This window comes from Convolutriloba macropyga, chromosome 5 (genome assembly GCF_964194025.1).
Source record: "Convolutriloba macropyga chromosome 5, txConMacr16.3, whole genome shotgun sequence".
Lineage (NCBI taxonomy): Eukaryota > Metazoa > Xenacoelomorpha > Acoela > Convolutidae > Convolutriloba > Convolutriloba macropyga.
In genome coordinates, this window is record NC_134472.1 from 72,076,861 (window position 1) to 72,098,348 (window position 21,488).

The following is a 21,488-nucleotide window of genomic DNA, read 5'->3' on the forward strand; positions in this document are numbered from 1 at the left end:
AAATTAACATAGTTCAGTGAACTGTTTTTCAGGGAGCACCTTTATAGGACTTGCAGCACAACTCAAAGACAAATTTATTCCAACCAAGTAAAAAACGTTCTATGGTTTAAAGTTTTTCAGATACCAAAAGAAATAGGGAAGACTTATTCAAAAATTTCATCAGGAATAAGCTGCAAGCAGCAGACGTTGAGTTGAGAACAACTGGAGACAAACATTGCGAAACGTTGAGGCGGGTAAAACAATCACAAACTGACCAAACCACCATATAGTATGGTCAGCAGGAGGTCAAAAAAACAAAAAAAATTTCTAAAAGCCTACTGTGAAACCCATGGATTGATGAGGTCCAATTATTGAGATTCCAGTACGTCAAAAGAATCAATACAAGACCATCAACCAAAAAAGTCCGTGACCAGTGACGAACCAGAAATATGTTTAATCGACATAAACGTTCAGTTATTTGCCCCGTCAAACATAAAAAACATGCAGAATACTTGATAAGGTGAACCTTTTATATCGTAGACACCATATGCACTTATAATTATCAACCCTACCAAACACAGTTTCAAAACCATCCAAACAACAACGAAATCAGCAATTACAAAAATGATAACACGATCTAAAATGGAGTGATCACTAACTAGAAAGAAAACCCGAGGTCAAACTTAAGGAAGGTTAAACTGATTTTTAACAATTGAAAACCAAAGAGAAAGGCAAAAATACACAAGTTACAGAATTTTAATTACCTGATTGTTTATTTTCTTTCATATTTTCGAAGTTTTTCTCGGTTTTACCTGATGAGCAATTTGTGAAACCAAAATCAGAAACTCAGTTCTGATACACAAATTGGAAATAGATAGATAGCAGAATACTCCTAGTATACGCTGATATAGTTCTAAGCCGGAGCTATTAAATTATAGTAAAACATTTCTTTACTTATACGCTACGACAATCAGGTCCGTAAAAGTTATACACAGCCATGAAGATCTCTCCATGATTCGTTAAAATCATACAACCGAAGCCATGAAAATTTCTTCATTTATGGGATTTGTAGAACAGAATATTTTTGCTGTCTTGACTCGGCTGAAAGATATGATTTCATACTTTTTGAACTATTTTTAGCTACATGAAACAACATGCGGTTAGAAATATCCAAACATAAAGAGTCAAAACACTTGGAATCATTGCAATATTCATAATTCTCAAAAACGTTTGAGAACTAATTGATTAGGATTGTGAAAATGTTTCAAGGACCTTTTGCTACGAGTTGAGCAAATATCAAACACCAGTCATTAAGAATTTAATATAGTTCAGTGAACTGTTTTTCAGGGAGCACCTTTATAGGACTTGCAGCACAACTCAAAGACAAATTTACTCCAACCAAGTAAAAAACGTTCTCTGGTTTTAAGTTTTTCAGATACCAAAAGAAATAAGGAAAACCTATTCAAAAATTTCATCAAGATTAAGCAGCAAACAGCAAACGTGGAATTGAGAACAACTGAAGACAAACATTGCGAAACTCTTAAGCAGGTAAAACGATCACAAATTGACCAAACCACCATATAGTGCGGTCAACAGGAGGTCAAAAACAACAGAAAAAAAATATTTCTAAAAGCCTACTGTGAATCCCATGGATTGATAAGGTCCAATTATTGAGATTCCAATACTTTAAAAAAATAATAACAAGACCATCAACCAAAAAAATTCCGTGACCTGTGACGAACAAGAAATATTTTGAATCGAAATAAACGTTCAGTTGTTTGCCCCGTCAAACACAAAAGACATGTAGAATACCTGATAAGGCGAAACATTTATATCGTAGACACTATATTCACTTATAATTACCAACCTTCACCAAGCACAGTTTCAAGACGATCCAAACAACAACGACATGAACAATTACAAAAATAATAACACGATCTAAAATGGAGTGATCACTAACCAGAAAAAAAACCGAGGTCAAACTTAAGGAAGAATAAACTGAGTTGAAACAATTGAAATCCAAAGAGAAACGCAAAAATACACAAGTCACAGAATTTGAATTACATGATTGTTTTTTTTTCATATTTTCGAAGTTTTTCTCGGTTTTACCTGATGAGCAATTTGTGAAACCAAAATCAGAAACTCAGTTCTGATACACAAATTGGAAATAGATAGATAGCAGAATACTCCTAGTATACTCTGATATAGTTCTAAGCCGGCGCTATTAAATTATAGTAAAACATTTCTTTACTTATACGCTACGACAATCAGGTCCGTAAAAGTTATACCCAGCCATGAAGATCTCTCCATGATTCGTTAAAATCATACAACCGAAGCCATGAAAATTTCTTCATTTATGGGATTTGTAGAACCGAATATTTTTGCTGTCTTGACTCGGCTGAAAGATATGATTTCATACTTTTTGAACTATTTTTAGCTACATGAAACAACATGCGGTTATAAATATCCAAACATAAAGAGTCAAAACACTTGGAATCATTTCAATATTCATAATTCTCAAAAACGTTTGAGAACTAATTGATTAGGATTGTGAAAATGTTTCAAGGACCTTTTGCTACGAGTTGAGCAAATATCAAACACCAGTCATTAAGAATTTAATATAGTTCAGTGAACTGTTTTTCAGGGAGCACCTTTATAGGACTTGCAGCACAACTCAAAGACAAATTTACTCCAACCAAGTAAAAAACGTTCTCTGGTTTTAAGTTTTTCAGATACCAAAAGAAATAAGGAAAACCTATTCAAAAATTTCATCAAGATTAAGCAGCAAACAGCAAACGTGGAATTGAGAACAACTGAAGACAAACATTGCGAAACTCTTAAGCAGGTAAAGCGATCACAAATTGACCAAACCACCATATAGTGCGGTCAACAGGAGGTCAAAAACAACAGAAAAAAAATATTTCCAGAAGCCTACTGTGAATCCCATGGATTGATAAGGTCCAATTATTGAGATTCCAATACTTTAAAAAAATAATAACAAGACCATCAACCAAAAAAATTCCGTGACCTGTGACGAACAAGAAATATGTTGAATCGAAATAAACGTTCAGTTGTTTGCCCCGTCAAACACAAAAGACATGTAGAATACCTGATAAGGCGAAACATTTATATCGTAGACACTATATTCACTTATAATTACCAACCTTCACCAAGCACAGTTTCAAGACGATCCAAACAACAACGACATGAACAATTACAAAAATAATAACACGATCTAAAATGGAGTGATCACTAACCAGAAAAAAAACCGAGGTCAAACTTAAGGAAGAATAAACTGAGTTGAAACAATTGAAATCCAAAGAGAAACGCAAAAATACACAAGTCACAGAATTTGAATTACCTGATTGTTTATTTTTTTCATATTTTCGAAGTTTTTCTCGGTTTTACCTGATGAGCAATTTGTGAAACCAAAATCAGAAACTCAGTTCTGATACACAAATTGGAAATAGATAGATAGCAGAATACTCCTAGTATACGCTGATATAGTTCTAAGCCGGAGCTATTAAATTATAGTGAAACATTTCTTTAGTTATACGCTACGACAATCAGGTCCGTAAAAGTTATACCCAGCCATGAAGATCTCTCAATGATTCGTTAAAATCATACAACCGAAGCCATGAAAATTTCTTCATTTATGGGATTTGTAGAACAGAATATTTTTGCTGTCTTGACTCGGCTGAAAGATATGATTTCATACTTTTTGAACTATTTTTAGCTACATGAAACAACATGCGGTTAGAAATATCCAAACATAAAGAGTCAAAACACTTGGAATCATTGCAATATTCATAATTCTCAAAAACGTTTGAGAACTAATTGATTAAGATTGTGAAAATGTTTCAAGGACCTTTTGCTACGAGTTGAGCAAATATCAAACACCAGTCATTAAGAATTTAATATAGTTCAGTGAACTGTTTTTCAGGGAGCACCTTTATAGGACTTGCAGCACAACTCAAAGACAAATTTACTCCAACCAAGTAAAAAACGTTCTCTGGTTTTAAGTTTTTCAGATACCAAAAGAAATAAGGAAAACCTATTCAAAAATTTCATCAAGATTAAGCAGCAAACAGCAAACGTGGAATTGAGAACAACTGAAGACAAACATTGCGAAACTCTTAAGCAGGTAAAACGATCACAAATTGACCAAACCACCATATAGTGCGGTCAACAGGAGGTCAAAAACAACAGAAAAAAAATATTTCTAAAAACCTACTGTGAATCCCATGGATTGATAAGGTCCAATTATTGAGATTCCAATATTTTAAAAAAATAATAACAAGACCATCAACCAAAAAAATTCCGTGACCTGTGACGAACAAGAAATATGTTGAATCGAAATAAACGTTCAGTTGTTTGCCCCGTCAAACACAAAAGACATGTAGAATACCTGATAAGGCGAAACATTTATATCGTAGACACTATATTCACTTATCATTACCAACCTTCACCAAGCACAGTTTCAAGACGATCCAAACAACAACGACATGAACAATTACAAAAATAATAACACGATCTAAAATGGAGTGATCACTAACCAGAAAAAAACCGAGGTCAAACTTAAGGAAGAATAAACTGAGTTGAAACAATTGAAATCCAAAGAGAAACGCAAAAATACACAAGTCACAGAATTTGAATTACCTGATTGTTTAATTTTTTCATATTTTCGAAATTTTTCTCGGTTTTACCTGATGAGCAATTTGTGAAACCAAACTCAGAAACTCAGTTCTGATACACAAATTGGAAATAGTTAGATAGCAGAATACTCCTAGTATACTCTGATATAGTTCTAAGCCGGCGCTATTAAATTATAGTAAAACATTTCTTTACTTATACGCTACGACAATCAGGTCCGTAAAAGTTATACCCAGCCATGAAGATCTTTCCATGATTCGTTAAAATCATAAAACCAAAGCCATGAAAATTTCTTCATTTATGGGATTTGTAAAATAGAATTTTTTTTGCTGTCTTGACTCGGCTGAAAGATATGATTTCGTACTTTTTGATCTATTTCTAGCTACATGAAACAACATGCGGTTAGTAATATCCAAACAACAAGAGTCAAAACACTAGGAATCATTACAATACTCCTAATTCTCAAAAACGTTTGAGAACTAATTGATTAGGATTGTGAAAATGTTTCAAGGACCTTTTGCTACGAGTTAAGCAAATATCGAACACCAGTCATTAAGAATTTAATATAGTTCAGTGAGCTGTTTTTCAGGGAGCACCTTTATAGGACTTGCAGCACAACTCAAAGACAAATTTACTCCAACCAAGTAAAAAACGTTCTATGGTTTTAAGTTTTTCAGATACCAAAAGAAATACGGAAGACTTATTCAAAAATTTCATCAAGAATAAGCAGCAAACAGCAAACGTGTAATTGAGAACAACTGAAGACAAACATTGCGAAACGTTTAGGCGGGTAAAACACTCACAACCAGACCGAACCACCATATAGTGCGGTCAGCAGGATTTCAAAAACAACAAAGAAAAAATATTTCTAAAAGCCTACTAAGAAACCCATAGATTGATAAAGTCCAATTATTCAGATTCCAATACATCAAAAGAATCATTACAAGACCATCAACCAAAAAAGTCCTTGACCAGTGACGAACCAGAAATTTGTTCATTCGATATAAGAGTTAAGTTCTTTGCTCCGTCAAACATAAAAAACACCAGAATACCTAATTATATGAACGATTTATATCGTACACACCATATTCACTTATAATTACCAACCTTCACAAAACACAGATTCAGGACGATCCAAACAGCAATAACACCAACAATTACAAAAATAATAACACGAATTCAAATGGAGTGATTATCGCTAACTAGAGACAAAACCGAGGTCAAATTTAAGGAACACTAAACCGAGTTGAAAGAGTTGAAATCCAAAGAAAAACGCAAAAATCCACAAGTCACATGCTACATAGCAGAGCAAATGAACGAATGGGAAAATAAATTGCATTTCAAACACACAATTGACAACTTTGCATGCAAACACAAACCAACAACAAGATTCAAGGGCTGTCGACCAACGCAAATTTTTAGTTTTTCATTAATAGAAAACCCAGCAATAAAGGCGCTCAACATACACGATTTGCTAAATCAACAACGCTAGGAGACATCAATTGCTTGTAAAAAACGAGCAGCAACATGGAGGGAGTAATCGATCTGTAACTCAACTCAGGGTTAACTAAAGCAAAAGACTGGATCCTTTTACTGGTCAGGTGCAATAATGTGAACCCACTAGGTCAAGATGTTTTTAGCAAAATTAGACTTGCACCTCGCCACTCCGTAACAATGGATTCCATGTGATGAGAAAAATTTTTGTTTTTTTTTAAACTTGTAAGAGCAACGAAGATTACAATACAAAAGCAAAAAGGTTTTTGACAGAAATCTCTTTTTTTTGGGTCAAGTATAGGTTGATCAAAAAACCACATATTAAAACTCACTATTGAAGCAAAGGGTCACCCATCCAAACACAAAGGCCGCTGAATATCTCTACATAAAAAAACAAAATGGAAATTGAATTACACAAACTAATAGAAGTCTAAAATTTTGTAAAACTTTAAAAAAAAATTGTTTAACTGACTACGTAACAGTTAATAACAGAAATAACAGTAAAACATGACAAAATCGAAAATTTTGACTTTGATTAATAATGATTTTAGAGAAGGAATATATATATATATATATATATATATACATATATATATATATATATATATATATATATATATATATATATATATATATATATATATACATATATATATATACACACACATATATATAGAAACGAATACCGCAAGCAATTTATAGATCGTCTATTGGACAAGATAGCAGCACGCCTCACGGACTCACAGTACCAATTAGGAGCACTCCATTTAGCATAACTGATTTCTTAAGTGCTTAAAACCGAATGCTTCGCAAAAAATACTGCAGTTTTAACACATAATGAAATGCCATAAACACAGGGATTCCATGGCTCAATAGTTATTCGAGCAATGTTTCAAGAAGTCAGGGATTTAATTGATTTTTTTAAATTGTCTTTAACTGCCGTTTTTACTTTGTCTTTTTAGTCGTATGAAATTTTACTAAAGAATGAGCCGGTTTCATTGCTTTTTCAGGGAAGAATAGCTGAGACAATACTCTGATTTTAGTTGATAGATGATAACTTTCATTAATCTGAAAACAATTGCTTTCCAAATTTAAAAAAATTACTTTTTAACTGCAATTTTTTTCCTTTTATTGTTTGGTTGTTGTCTAGTCTCGTTAATTACTGGCCAATTATGACATTATTGTTGCCAAAGAAAGGTTTCAAAAGGGGAATAATGTCACACAATCTAATGTTTTTAAAGAATTCGTTGACTTTACTGGCTTCGGCACGAAAAAAAAAAGAAAATTAGTTTTTGACTTTGTCATGTTTGACGTTGTTTTTGTAGACATAAGATATATTCTGGATAATTGCAATTCTCATGGGCTTGTTTTGGAAGAATATACGAACTTAATTAATTTTTTTATTCTGTAATTAATGTTGTTCATGTCTTTGGAAATATTTTTTTTCGAAAAAACAATAGTGTCACTTATTTTTGCATTTTGTTTTCCATTTGTGGCTACTTGTTACCTAGCTTTATTAATGAGAGGTCACATAATACATTATCCATTATCAATGGTTGCAGAAAGTGCAATTGTACACATTTTGATGGTCATAGTATGGCTTTACGGTTTCGAAGGCGTTTTCTGCCAAGTTTTATTTGATTTTTGTTTGTTGTCGGTATTTTCTTTTCGTAACTGCGTGAAAAATTGAATACCGGCAGCTCCTTATTCCTTCCTTGGACCCATTGGTAATCGTACATCTATGGGATATTTTATTTGATTTCTAATGGTTTTCATTATTTCGAAATTAATGGTTTAATTCTTTATTGTCTAATTGTTACCAAGCCTTTTTATTGACTACTCCCTTATCCTTTCTGATAAATTACAAGTAATTTTGTTTATCATCAGTTTTATCTGACGCTTTTTTGACTTTGTTATTGAATTTTGTTTTTTCAAACGGACATGAAGTTTTTGATGAAATTAATTTTTGTTGTTGCTGTTGTTTGATTTTGCTGTTCGTCTTGACTCGCTTTCTTAATATTTGAACATCTCGTCAATCTAATGCGCCATTTTTACTCCACCACAGTTGTTTGCTTTGGAGACTTTCTTTTCGTTCATACACCATTTTTTTGAAATACTTGAATTTTTGGGTCTTTCTATGTTCCTCATTTGGTAGACAATCAAACCAAAATTGTGGATAAGCGGGGTCGGAACCTTATGTGCGACCGCATATTACCGAGTCGCCTTGTCTATTAAAAAGTAAAATGTTAAATAAGATTGTACTGATTTTGACTGATTTTTGTCTGATCATAGTCGAATTGTCGCACCTTCGAATCATAGTCGCCAAATTGGCGTGGTCCGGCATGGTCCGGTTCATACTTTCACTGTCGGTTAATGGGAACGCAGAGACAAATCTTGTAATCGAATAGTTGAATTAGAAAAAATGGTTGACAACTGTGGCGATTAACACGAAATTCAGTCCATATTTATTACCCCAAATTACCGCACATTTACATTCATGGTGATCACCTTTAATTTATAACTTCCTTGACTTCTTTTGACATCCGATCTTAACTAGCTATTTACTCTGATAATTTACTTCTCTAAAAGATCAAGGGTCATGATATCACCTATTACAATATGAAAAGTTGGGGACAAATCTAGTATAAATAGCACGTGTTAGCTCCTTGTTGCATTCACTCATTTCATAAATAACCAAGATGTAAATCAGCACGGGGATGATGTACGTATATCTTTCCATACTTTAAACAATTAACATTATACTTTCAACACTCCTCCTATCATGTTAAGTGTTTGTTCCGAGAAGGACATCACGAAAAAGTGATACTTTGGTCCTCCCCAATGCTTTTGTAAGTGTGTCTGCCGGCATGCGATCGGTAGGTAAGTAGTTTAGCTCTAATAGTCGACTTTGGACTAAATTCCGAACGAAGTGCACTTTTAATAAAAAGTGCTTTGTCTTTCCGTGATTCATCGAATTTTTACTTAGAGCAATACAAGCTTGGTTGTCTACAAAGACGTTTACTGGCTGCTGGATTTCTAAATCTAATTCTCGTAATAGGTTAACTAAATGTACTGCTTCTTTACTGGCCTCTACTACGGCGTTAAGCTCAGCCTCAACTGTTGAAGTAGATACACACTTTTGTAACTTGCTAGCCCAACTGATTGCACCTGAACTATTATTAAGTTTAAAACAAAAACCACTTGTCTAAGTTTAAAACAAAAACCACCCAATCTAAGTCTGAAAATCCTGTTGACTCCAGTTTCTCACTTTTTCTAAAAATCATCTTCTCTGATTTTGTACCTTTTAGGTAACGTAAACACCCTTTTGCCGCATTCCAATGTCGCCTTCCAGGATTTTCAACAAACGCACTCAATAAATTGGCTGCGTGCGCAATATCTGGTCTACTTGTTAATGCCAAATAGTTCAAACATCCTACTATACCCCTATAATCACATGATTGCATTTCTTTATGCTCATTGCTGCCTATTTCTGGTGAATCTAATTTTGATTGTTTCAGGCTAACCTCTAAAGGTGTTTCCAGTGTCTTTGATTCGCTCATGTTAAACTTCTCTAGTAATTTTTCTACATATGCTTCTTGGCTTAGCATAATTTTGTTTTGTGTTTGCTCAATTTTTATATTTAAGAACCAGCTAAGATCTCCATAACTGCTAAATTGGAATTGCTCACTAACTTTATTTTTAAAGTTTTCACAAAAGCCTTCCTGAATCCTAATATCACCATATCATCTACCCATAGACACACTAATCCTTCTATACCATTTTCTCCTTTCTTTATGAAAAAACACTCATCTTGAATAGCCGGCGTGAAACCTAATTGGTTGAGAAAAGTTTTGATTGTTAAGTACCAATTTCTACCGGACTGTTTCAATCCATATAAACTTTTCCTAAGCTTACAAATTAATGGATTTCCTTGCTTGTCAAACTTTTCAAACCCTTCGGGCTGTTGCACAAAGATTTCTTCTTCGATGTCAGCGTTTAAGTATGCTGTTTTGATATCCATTTGTTTTAACTCGGTGTTTTTATATACTGCGTAGCTTATCAGTACTCGAATTGTTGAGAGGCGTGTTGTTGGTGAGTAGGTTTCGTTGTAATCCCGACCTGGGACTTGGCTAAATCCTTTTGCTACGAATCTTGCCTTATACCTTGTTATTTCCCCACTAGGACCAAACTTAAGAGCAAAGTGCCAGCGGCTACCAATGGGTTTATTTGCTTTGTTCTCTACCAGTTCCCAAACTTTTTTTTCCACTAATGAATTGTATTCCAACTTCATTGCCTCGTACCAGTTTTTATCCCTAATTGCTTCATCAATAAACTTAGGTAGCAATTCGTTGTTGACAATTTCACCAAGGAAAGCTACCGGGTTTAAATCTCTATCACCATCTGAATGATGCTTGTTGACTATCTCCTCCTTCTTTTCTTTGACTTCAATAAACATTTCGTTTTCGTTGAAAGTTACATTGCGAGATCTTCTAACCTTAAAGACCCCTTTGTCATTTGGAATACCTACCAGATAAGTCTTACTATTGTCTGAAGACCCTAAGAATATTCCTTTTGAGAAGTTCTATCAAACTTACCACAAAAATTTTTTCAACATGAACGCAAGCTGAACAACCAAACAGTTTGATTGATTCTAAGTTAGGTTTCTTCTTGTACATTGCCTCAAAAGGTGTCTTCTGAATACCTGAATGGAAACAAAAATTTTTAATCTCACTTGCCTTGTTAAGTTCATATGGCCAATACTCTTTTTCTAAACCTGACTGCTCTAAAAGACATCTAGCCATTGGGGTGATTGTCCCCCAATTCCTCTCAACCTTTCCGTTTTCTTGTGGTGTATACGGTGCCGAGAACTCAAGCCTAACGCCTTTTCGGCTACATAATTGTTTTATGTCATTTGACACATATTCCCCTGCACCGTCACAAACTAAGGTTCCTGATTGTCCTATGTCTGCAGAGAACTGTTCAACTTTTTCAAAGGCCTCGTCCCTTGTCCTCAAAAAATAAAGTTTCTGGTATCTGCTGAAACTATCCACGAACCCTGTTGCATACCTGTGACCATCAACCGCTTCCAAGTGGATGGGCCCTAATATGTCGGTATGAACAATTTCTATGACTTCACTTGCTCTTGTTCCTGAGTCTCTTGGTACTGGAAGTTTCTTTGGTTTATTTAGCTGACATAATTCACAGTTTGCTAAATCATGCTCGTTTACTTTTAGCCCCACTGCGTGATCTTTTAATTTTTTATATGTCCTCAACATTGTTATGACCCAAACGCTTATGCCACAAACTAAGGGGATCTCCATTTGCTAAGTTGCACTGCTCGCCTTAATCAATGTTGTGCCAGATAAATAAACTATCTCTTTCCTCGAAAGGGAAAACTGTTCCGTTCTTTGTTCGTATTCTAAAGTCACACCAAAGACGACCTCATTGCCTGTTGCTCTAAGTTTTGACACTGATATCAGATTCCTTGTGTTGTTAGGAACATGCAACACTTTATTAAATCTTAATTTTCGCGCTAAACCATTGGAATCCAAAACCCTAATTTCAACTGTTCCTTTCCCACTAATTGAATTTTTACTGCTGTTTGCATTAGTGATGGTACCCGAATAGTCCTTGTCTATATCTATGAATAAATTTTCATCTCTAATTGTATGACTGGTAGCACCTGAGTCTAAAACTAGCTCGTTTGCAATGTTGTTTTCCGACGTTTGAAAGAAGAAAAGATCTCTTCTTCTTCTTCTTCTTCTTCTTCTTCTAAATTCTGCTCCTCAACTAAATTTTGCGTGCCCCTCTGGTTGGTTCTCCTACTTTGACTTACAAACTTTTTCTCATGTTTCTGTTGTTTTCTACAAAATTTAGCTATATGTCCGTGCTCACCACACTTAAAACATTTCATTTGAGAAGCTTTCGTTTGTTCAGGAATCGTTTTCTTAAACCTACATTCTTTTGCGATATGTCCCATTTTCTGGCAGTTGAAACATTTCCATTCCTTATTAAAGAATACGCTCTCTGTTTTGGTTTTTACATTTTCATTATCGAAGTGTATCAGGTCTCGTTTTTTTTCTTCTAGAGTTTTCTCGTCTTTGCTGTATTTCACGAGTGTTGCGAAATTTTCGTATTCCTTCGGAAGCCCTTTTAGAATTATTGAGACGAACATTTTTCACTAATTCTTTTATTCACTAGTGTTAAGTTGTATTGCATATCATCTGCTCTGGTGAGATAATCTACTATACTCTCACTTGAAGTCTTCCTAAGGCTAGTTAATTGCGCTATCAATTTGTGTAGCTGGGGCCTCTCAAAACTTTTGAAGCGTTCGCACAGTACATCCCAAGCTCTAGTACCATCACCCTTATATGGTCTAAGAAAAAGAACTGATGTTTTGTCTAAAGCCTGAACTAACTCGTACCACTATGTCTTCTTTTTCTCTTCTAATTCTTCCCTCCCCTTTTCTATAGCTTGCCTACTTTGCTCCTCCGAAGAATTATTTCTAACAGCTGGCACATAATCTAGATAGGTGGCATCTCCACTAAGAACTTTACCAAGTTTTAAAGAGTGCATACGAGCCTCAAACTGTTCAGCAAAATACAAGAAATCATCTTCACGCCCGCTGAATACCAATCTTTCTAATTTAGAGCTCATTGTTAGGCCTGCCGTACTTTCGTTTACTTTCCGTTCGTCTCAAATTAACAATTAAGCTTTAATTGTTCCCTACTGAACCAAAGACTTATGCTGCCCCAACTATGTCCTTTGTTTTTCTAAGCTAGTACTGCTCTAGGTAAATATTCTTTTGTAAAAAGGGTCGGGCTCTGAAAAGAAAATCTTGTTCGGACTTAGATCAAAACTGCTTTCCTTTCTACGCGTGTTTGAATCTGTTGCCTGTTGGTGGCTGTGTTATAGGGCGACGAAGCGGTGAGTCGTTATGTTTGTGTATCCAAAAAATGCTTTTTAGCACCAGGTTACCACTTGTTGTAATATGGTAGCACTTGTTAGAAAAAAAAACACTAAGCAAAAAGAGTTTGGTCGACTAAATTAATCTAGAAGTTGGTGTTCTGTTCGAGTTCTGTAGTATCCTTGACAAAATCGAAAGCAGGACATTGACATTGAGCCAGGGTTTTTCTGCCGCAATTAAGCACGATGAGGATACCAACACCCTCCGAGGATAATGTACTCGAACCCTAATCCTAGTCCTAATTAAGAAATGTTTTACCACCAACTTTTGTGTCTTTCGACTAAACTTGTATCTTACAGAAGCACAGCACACACAATTGAAAATGAAACAGTTGTTTAAGCTGAGCTGTTCTCAGCTATACTAAGCAATCCTGGTTCCCCGACAGCTCTGTTATACAATTGAACCTCCGCGCTCCTTTTTGATCCCCCACAACAGCTCCACTCACTCTTGACTTCACAAGCAGAATCCACTGCTTAGCTACACACACTTAGCACTCCACGATTGAAGTCCCCCGACCAGGTACACAAGCTCTCGACTCAACAGATGAAGTCCCCCACCCAGCTTCACAAACTGCTCACTTCACAAGTGAAGTCCCCCAACCACTTACAAAAGCTTCCAACTCCGCAATTGAAGTCCCCCAACCAGTCACACAAGCTTTCAACTCCACAACTGAAGTCCCCCAACCAGTTACACAAGCTTCTTACCCTTGCTTCTTCTGGTGTCACTTGGCCACTTCTTGACTACAAGGCCTGTCTCTCCTTGTCTTCTCTGTCTTCCTCCCCCAGTGATTTCAGCGATCCTCTTATGTAGCAAAGAGGCGCAGCAACAACGTTTTTCTATTTACGACGGGTGTTGATTACTTAACTTAGAAAAGCTCTGGGCCCATAACCTGTCGGTTAATGGGAACGCAGAGACAAATCTTGTAATCGAATAGTTAAATTAGAAATAAAGGTTGACAACTGTGGCGATTAACACGAAATTCACCACCTCACCCCGGGAAGTACAACACAACACTTGGTTTACCCATTGCATATACAGGAAACAACCCCAACGAATAGGAGTAAATTTGGAAAGGATTAGAACTACTCACAGTACTCTGGTACAATAAATATAATACTTGAATGGTAAAAAATTCACCCCATCCAAATGGACCAAGCCCCCCACTTACAGCACTAAAAAACAACAGAGGCATTAAAACAATTCTGTAGCACGTTGGGTATAGAGACTGATTGTAATAAACAATGTGTTTCTGGAAAAAAGATTTGCTGATTTTTTCAGCAGAAACTGTACTTCCGCCGCACCATCATGTAACAAAACTGATCATTAAGAAAACTTACCAATCATGACAAAATTCTAAAACCAAGAAGATTTTCGAAAATGTCAAAATCAAACTTAAAGCTTTGGGCAATGCAGAGTTTTAGAATGACAAGTCATTTTATATTTTAAAAGATTATCAGTAATATTTAATCGATAAAACATTTTCCGGGCAAATTCAGTAAAAGACGATGAGAACAGTGAAATTTTTTTAAGTTTTTGTATTGGATTGTAAAGCGTTGTTGTATAAATGTTATTTTAAGCGTAATTCAGCTCTAGAAGTAAGGCGGATAATGGAGTAGCAAGAGACAAGAAGTTTGCAGTGGTGCAGTACTAACGAGAGAGAATGCAGACCTCTCCCAACCTTCATCTCCATCCCTGCATAGTAGGCAATTTACTTTCACGACCCCAAGGCTCAGATTTTATTGGTAAAAAAAGGCCTGGTTGAAACAGTTCCACGAAAATGTTATTCTCGTAATGACGGGTCTTTGATGAAATGTTTTTGACTCAGAGCAACATGTCTGCAAAACTTTGACCTCCTAATAAATGAATTCTCAAACTTGATAGTGTTTGAATAATTCTAACTGCACGTTGTTCCTACTAGCTCAGTAAATATTTTCTAGTTTTTTCTAGTTTGTTCTACTTGTACCAAAAACAGTGAGCACGTTGCTTGAAACTGGCGCAACCAATGAAGAATAAAAATCAGCTCTCTCTAAAAAATGGACACAAATGTCTTGCTGCTTCGGATTTGTGTTAAATTTACGTTTTCCATGTCAAGACAAGTTTCAACTAAAGAAAAACTTTTTCACCTGAAATGATTAGCTCATCAAAATCTTTCAGCAATGTCAAGCAAGCAATAAAATCTGCGCTAAAAGTCTCATACCTTGGGCAGTTCCTATGGCTTTTCTGATATGATTTTTGAAGACCCTTGTTTCGTAAACAAATCAGTAATCAATTTTTTTATTCCATTTGTTTGCCGCCGGCTCAGTACTGCAGCAAAATAATTTCTTCTAAAAACAGACTTATTCTGTTTCTGCTTCACCTTCCTCTTCAGTTACAATAAAAAAATTGAAAAAATCAAAAAGAACTTCAGAGGCGTGGGCAATGTACTTTTTGAGCGCGACAAAGACATTTACTAATTCAACAAATTTTAGGAGTATTGTTATATCAATAAAAAATGTTCCTGTCAAATCCAATAAAAAAGAAGCCGAAGGCCTGGAACTACAAATTTCGCAGTTTTGGGTTCCACATTTTTTTCTTTGGTTTTGGTAAAATACTGTTGAATTAATTTTAATTTTTGCTTCTTTCAGCTCTACAGTTATAACAGATACCAAAATTTTCAAGAAACAAAACGGTTAAGTGATATAACACTAATGAGTGAAATTTCAGACCTCACCCAACCTTCGCCTCCAACCTGCTTATACGCCTTTATTTTTTACGAACCTAAGCTGCACGTGGTGTTATGGTTCAGGGTTGTTTGATTGTTGTATTCACTGGTCTGAATCAGCAGCGGTCCCGCTGTTAACCTTGTGAAAAAAGATAAATTAAAATGTATTTATCCCGTAACAACAGGTCCATGAATCAAAATCATCTCCTAATAACTGAATTTTGAGACGTAATAATGATTGAACCCTACCGACCACTTGTCTCTTCGTTTTGCTTATTACGAAAAAAGGTTTATTTTTTCTACCAGAAATAGAAGTGTGGCAGAACTTGAACTTTTTACTAGAAACTGGTTTAGTTTCAGGTACTCGTTGCTATGGAGTGATTTTATTTCAAAAAAATACGTACTACGAGTTCATGTTGTTCAGAAGCTGGTTTCTACGAATAACAGGTCTTTTTTTCATAAAACACTTATTACGATACGACGAGGAGCCTTCGTTTCAGATTTTTTTACGGCAGTCTGGTGTTTTTTGGGAAGCTTGTTACAATAAGCTGGTTTAGTTGGTTTAGACTGTCTACTACGAGCCAACGTTCTTATACAATTAGTGCGATAGTTTAGTTTACCCGGATGCCCTTTATAATGCCCAGAATGATGGCTTCATCTTTACTATGGCTTTTTGTAAAGTCATATTTCTGCTAAATTCCGTGAAAAACTAAAAACTGACATATTATTTTTATTATTATTAATGTTATTATTATTACTATTATTAGTTTTAATTTTATTATTATTAGTATTAATATCCTTATAATTATTATTGTTGTTTTCATTTTTTTTATTATTATTACAAATATTATTATTGTTTTTTTAAATTGTTTTTTTTTGTTATTTATGCTATTATTTTTTATACAGATAAGCTTAAATTGTGCTTTAATTTTCAAAGATGGCCTGTCTTAATGGACCTGTCTTAATTGGTAAAATTTTAATTGGCAAATTTTTGATAATTTCATGCAAAGACAGCAAACAGTTACTTTTTACAACAATTGATAGAAATAATATGCCTGATTTGAAGATATGAAGATTTGAAGATACCAGATTTATGATTCGACTTACCAGGTCATTAACTACTTCCGGTACCGTGTATTTAACGAACCGGAATGACACCCCCCCCCCCCCCCCAGACGACGTTTTGTCGAGTCATATTTCTAACACCTCGCCCCGGGTTACCAATTCAACTACAAATCAGCACCTAATTTCCAATGAAAGTTCAGCCCGGTTAATGACCAAAACTTTGTCAAATCTTCAGTGAATATCTTCTTTAACTTTGATTTACCCGCTTCTGTCAACTTTTGCGAGTACTCCGAATGGCCTCGATTGCTTGGAAAACAGTAGTGTTTTGGCTTGTAACAATAAAACCCTTTATCATTATTATACACGAAATTTGAATTCTTGGCAATGCTTCGAATTTTCAGAAATCTTTCAACTTTTCTCAAAATTGGCGCCGGATTGTTTTTCGCAAACTTTTCTCCGTCCAGAATTAAGAATTGACTCCTCGGGAAGTATTTCAGCCATTTTTGAAAATGCTTGCCGTAAAGAGAACTGTCGACGAGAATGTGCGTGGTCAAAATTGCGTCTGTTAAATTTTTTAATTTGATTCTGCCGTGTCTTTTCGAGTGATATGCATGAGATATACTCCGTCTAATCGGGTCTCGAACAATTAATATGAACTTCAACTTTTTCTTCAGAAATTTTTGATACTGCAAAACAAGTTTTGGCGAAGTTTTGTGTGTTAAATAGTTGGGCGTTTTTTCCATTGTTATTTGGTTTGGGTAAGATGGTGGCATGTGACCGAGGTACCAACTGTATGGGGTGCCCTTTTCGCGATATTTATCGAAAAAGTGACTTTCAAATAACGGAGTCCTTATCGATGGATGAAAGCTCAAGAATTTAACCAAAGAAGTGGTTCCACTTTTTTGAGATCCAATCACTAGAACCGTTGGGTACCTTCGCTTCTCTTTCCCCTGGTTCGATTTGGATTTGCGCTGGCCTTCTGTTTTGTTCACGTCGTGCCGCAAGGGTTCCTCGGTTTGCCCAAGTCTGTTTCTCTGGCTCAAGTTTTCAAGTTTCCATTCGTGGGCACGGGCAATTTGGATCAAAGCAAAAATGGTAAAAAATGCCGCCAAAAGAGCAACAATTAGTTGTTTCTCTTTTGTTTTCAATTTAAATGCTTTTGGCAAAAATGGTAACATGGTATTGTCAATTTAGCTGGATTTATTATATTAGTTTTCTGGTTATAAGTAAAAAAATGTTGGTTTTTACCATTCTTTCGTGTTCTTTAAAAGTTAAATGAACAGATTAACACAGGTGTTCATTAGCAGTGTGATGTATTTATTTTTTGAGATGAGTGATTATAAAATAACAAGCGTTTTGTGACGTCAAAGTGTTCATTATATTCACGTTCACTAAAGCTTTGGTTATTTTTACTGAATGTTTAAAGTTTCTAGAAGTGCTTTTTGCTGTCAACCTAACGTAAGATTGCTTCTCAGTTTTGCTGTTCAGATGAAGAACAACTCTGGCAAGAAAAAATAATTTGGAATTATTTACAATTACGTTGCCAGAAGTTCATTTACTCAAATTAATATACTCGATTTTGTCAATGTTGTCCACGATTGCTCTTAAGAATATGTTAAATTAAACATAAAGCAAAAAGATAGCCTAAATTGTAAACAATTTAATTAAATGTTTTCGCATTAGTAGAGGCTGGTTAGGAAGACAAACTGCAAATAAACTTTTGTCGACAAAATGGTTTCTGAGAAAATTTATTTTCTAAATAGTTTCATAAATAATCAATAAAGAAATTCGAGAAAAAATATTTGTCTAATTGAGGCTCTTGACACTGAAGTCCACAAAAGCCTGAAAAAAATTTTGTTGAAAAGTGTATTTTTTAAAGGTAATAACAGAAAAACCAGGCTGATGTCTCAACCTAAATATCCTCTGTCGAGACTCACTTAAAGCAGACACTGTCTCGTGAAGAGATGGAAACTATAAATTATCAGAACTATAAAAACTGGTCATGTCGTTAAATTTTGTGAGAGTATGATCGGAATATAAGTGCATAAAATGCGAGCAGCTGGAAGGATGTGTTCAGTTCTCAAATGTAATTGTGACAGTCTGATCAGAGAATTTAGGTAAAAATCAAAAGTATTCTAAGAAATTGAAGAAAACAAAAAGATTATTCTAAGTAACGAGAATTTCTAATACAAGCGTAAGCCGGCTTGTTCTGGTGTGGCTTTCCGTAAGTGAAAAAACATAAAAAATTTAGTATCTTTTGTCCCTAATCAAAAAGTTAATAAAATAATTCAACTGATGCAAGAGATTGCAATTACTAATCTCCAGTAAAACAAATAGATTGGTTCTCAAATATCCTAATTGAAATTTAGCGATTGGAGATTGACAGGATACCGAGAAAGTTTGAAAATTTTAAAAGCTTGCGAAACTTCTGACATCCCATAGATGAAGAGATTAGTAGTTTCATCAATTATTCAATTCTGAGAGCAAAAATGAGTTCAAATTAGAGTTCTTCAACTTTAAAGGCTGTTATTTTGTTTTTTTTGCAACTGGATTGTTTCACATTTGGATCTTTTCCGTTTGTGCCCCCCCCCCACCCAGTACGTTATGCGCCCTCAGTTACAGAGCACGTGCCATTACATAGTAAATCATCGGTTGCGCCCACTTAGTAGTCGGTTGCGCCCACTAAGCTGGGGGGGGGGGGGCACAAACGGAAAAGATCCTCCCATTTAGTTAACTTACGTCCTTGCTGCAAATATAGTAAATACTTTCTCATATCCAGGTAGTTCAGATTAGGAAAACTTTAATTTATTTCAATTTGTTTGCTCATTTAAGTTTATTATCAATTGTAACTTTGTTGAAATGTACATTAATGATGAAAATGATTCTCATTACTAATTGTCGTTGAGATATTGTTTTAACTTCATTTGTTTACCTTCTGTCATTGACAGCGAATGATTTGTTCAGATGTTCATACTTTGTCTATTTTTTGAAATAAAAATTAGAAACGTGAAAAGGAATTAATTATTGGGGCAAAAACTAAGCAGAATTGAAAATCTATAGATAGCATAGAAAAGAGCAGAATACATTTTCCGTTTTTAGTGAATTCCGATATTTTACCGGTTGTTTTTTTTAGCCAGAGCAACAGATTTGATGACGGACTTCTGGGATCTTTTCCGTTTGTGCCCCCAGTACGTTATGCGCCCCCCAGTTACAGAGCACGTGCCATTACACAGTAAATCATTATGTAAAAATATGGCTCGTGCGTCTGGGGGGGGGGGGGGTGCAAATAATATGCGCCCACTAAACTGGGGGGGGGGCACAAAAGGAAAAGATCCGACTTATGACCTGAAATTCTGAAGGATTTTTCCCTCTGCTTTCCGAAATTTCATATTAATTGTAGATTTTTTTTGAGGTATATTAACGAAGAACTGAAAACGTTTCCGTTTGTGCCCCTCTCCCGCTTAGTTCGTACATCTATTCTGTACCCGAACAGCAAGTGCTCTGTTTACATTATAGCATGCTCTGTGTAATGGTACGTGCGTTGAGGATTTTAACCTGTGTAAAGGTCAATTGCAATGTTAAACAGTCATTTAAGAGCTATCAAAACTGTTCATGAATTGAGCGTTGACTTCCTTTTTGATGAAGAATGAATTATGTTTGGGAAATTAAACTTCTGTTTTTAAACAGAACACTTTAACTGCAACTTGGCTTCAGTTTATGGTATTTAGGAACGGCTAGCGACTCTTATGATGAAAAAATCAATTTTAGAAATTATTTCAACTTGAAAGTATTTCACATCTACCCAAGTTTTACAGCGACCCACCAGTCTTAACCCCCTATCGTCAAGCCCACGTCACTTACTTATCCCCCCTGCAATTACCTATCCCAACATCAACTATCTACCCCCGCCCACCAACGTAGCTCCGCCTCCAACCCACGTACCTACCCGCATCCTAATATACCAAACTACTCCATTCCATTCACTGCCTAATTACCCCCAACCCCGCCAACCTGACTACCTCCGCTTACCTTAGCCCCCACCATACCTACCTACCCAAACCCACTTACCTACCCCAAGCCCCAAATCCTATTTACCTGACCCAGCCCCAACTACATAATCCCCATCCCACCTACCTGCACCTCAACCTGATAATTTTGACTGCCTTTGCTGATACACTTTCTATAGCATTTATTAGGCGGTTAAATTTTTATTTCCTTGTTAGGTTGTTTTTCTTTGTTAAGTCTAAACTTAATGACGTTATTGAGAGTTTCTATCTAAAGCATTTTTGAATCGTTTCCTGAACTCTACAATTAGGTTTTTACGACCTGATGAGGAATGTTGAGATTCTACAAGTTTTTTTAGCTGAAGTCATGACTTGAACTTTGACTTTTAATTTCGAATATTGACTTCTGATTCAGAGCGTTGACTTCTGTTTTCGAAAATTGAACTTGAAAAGTAATGTTTAATAGTTAAGAACTGAAGGTAATTTTTAAGGTTAAATGGTCATTTCAAAAAAAGTTTCCGCCAACTACTCCCCCCACACACACATACAGCTACCCCCCCCCCCCCCCAACTACCATCACCCCCCCCCCCCCCAACCTACCTACCCAAATTTCTACCCCAAAACT

At 35.4% G+C, this 21,488-nt stretch overlaps 1 protein-coding gene across 1 annotated transcript; it reads right to left on the reverse strand.

Annotated features, from left to right (window-relative positions):
* Positions 1-16,974: 16,974 nt before the first annotated feature.
* Positions 16,975-18,191, reverse strand: LOC142340235 (heparan sulfate glucosamine 3-O-sulfotransferase 1-like). Its single transcript, XM_075390757.1, has one exon. The coding sequence runs from the start codon at positions 18,035-18,037 to the stop codon at positions 17,024-17,026; it is 1,014 nt and encodes a 337-aa protein (XP_075246872.1). The 5' UTR covers positions 18,038-18,191; the 3' UTR covers positions 16,975-17,023.
* Between the last annotated feature and the right edge of the window lie 3,297 nt (positions 18,192-21,488).

Bases quoted from the DNA above. Each gene is read 5' to 3' on its own strand.
- LOC142340235 (XM_075390757.1), bottom strand. From the start codon at position 18,037: ATGTTACCATTTTTGCCAAAAGCATTTAAATTGAAAACAAAAGAGAAA.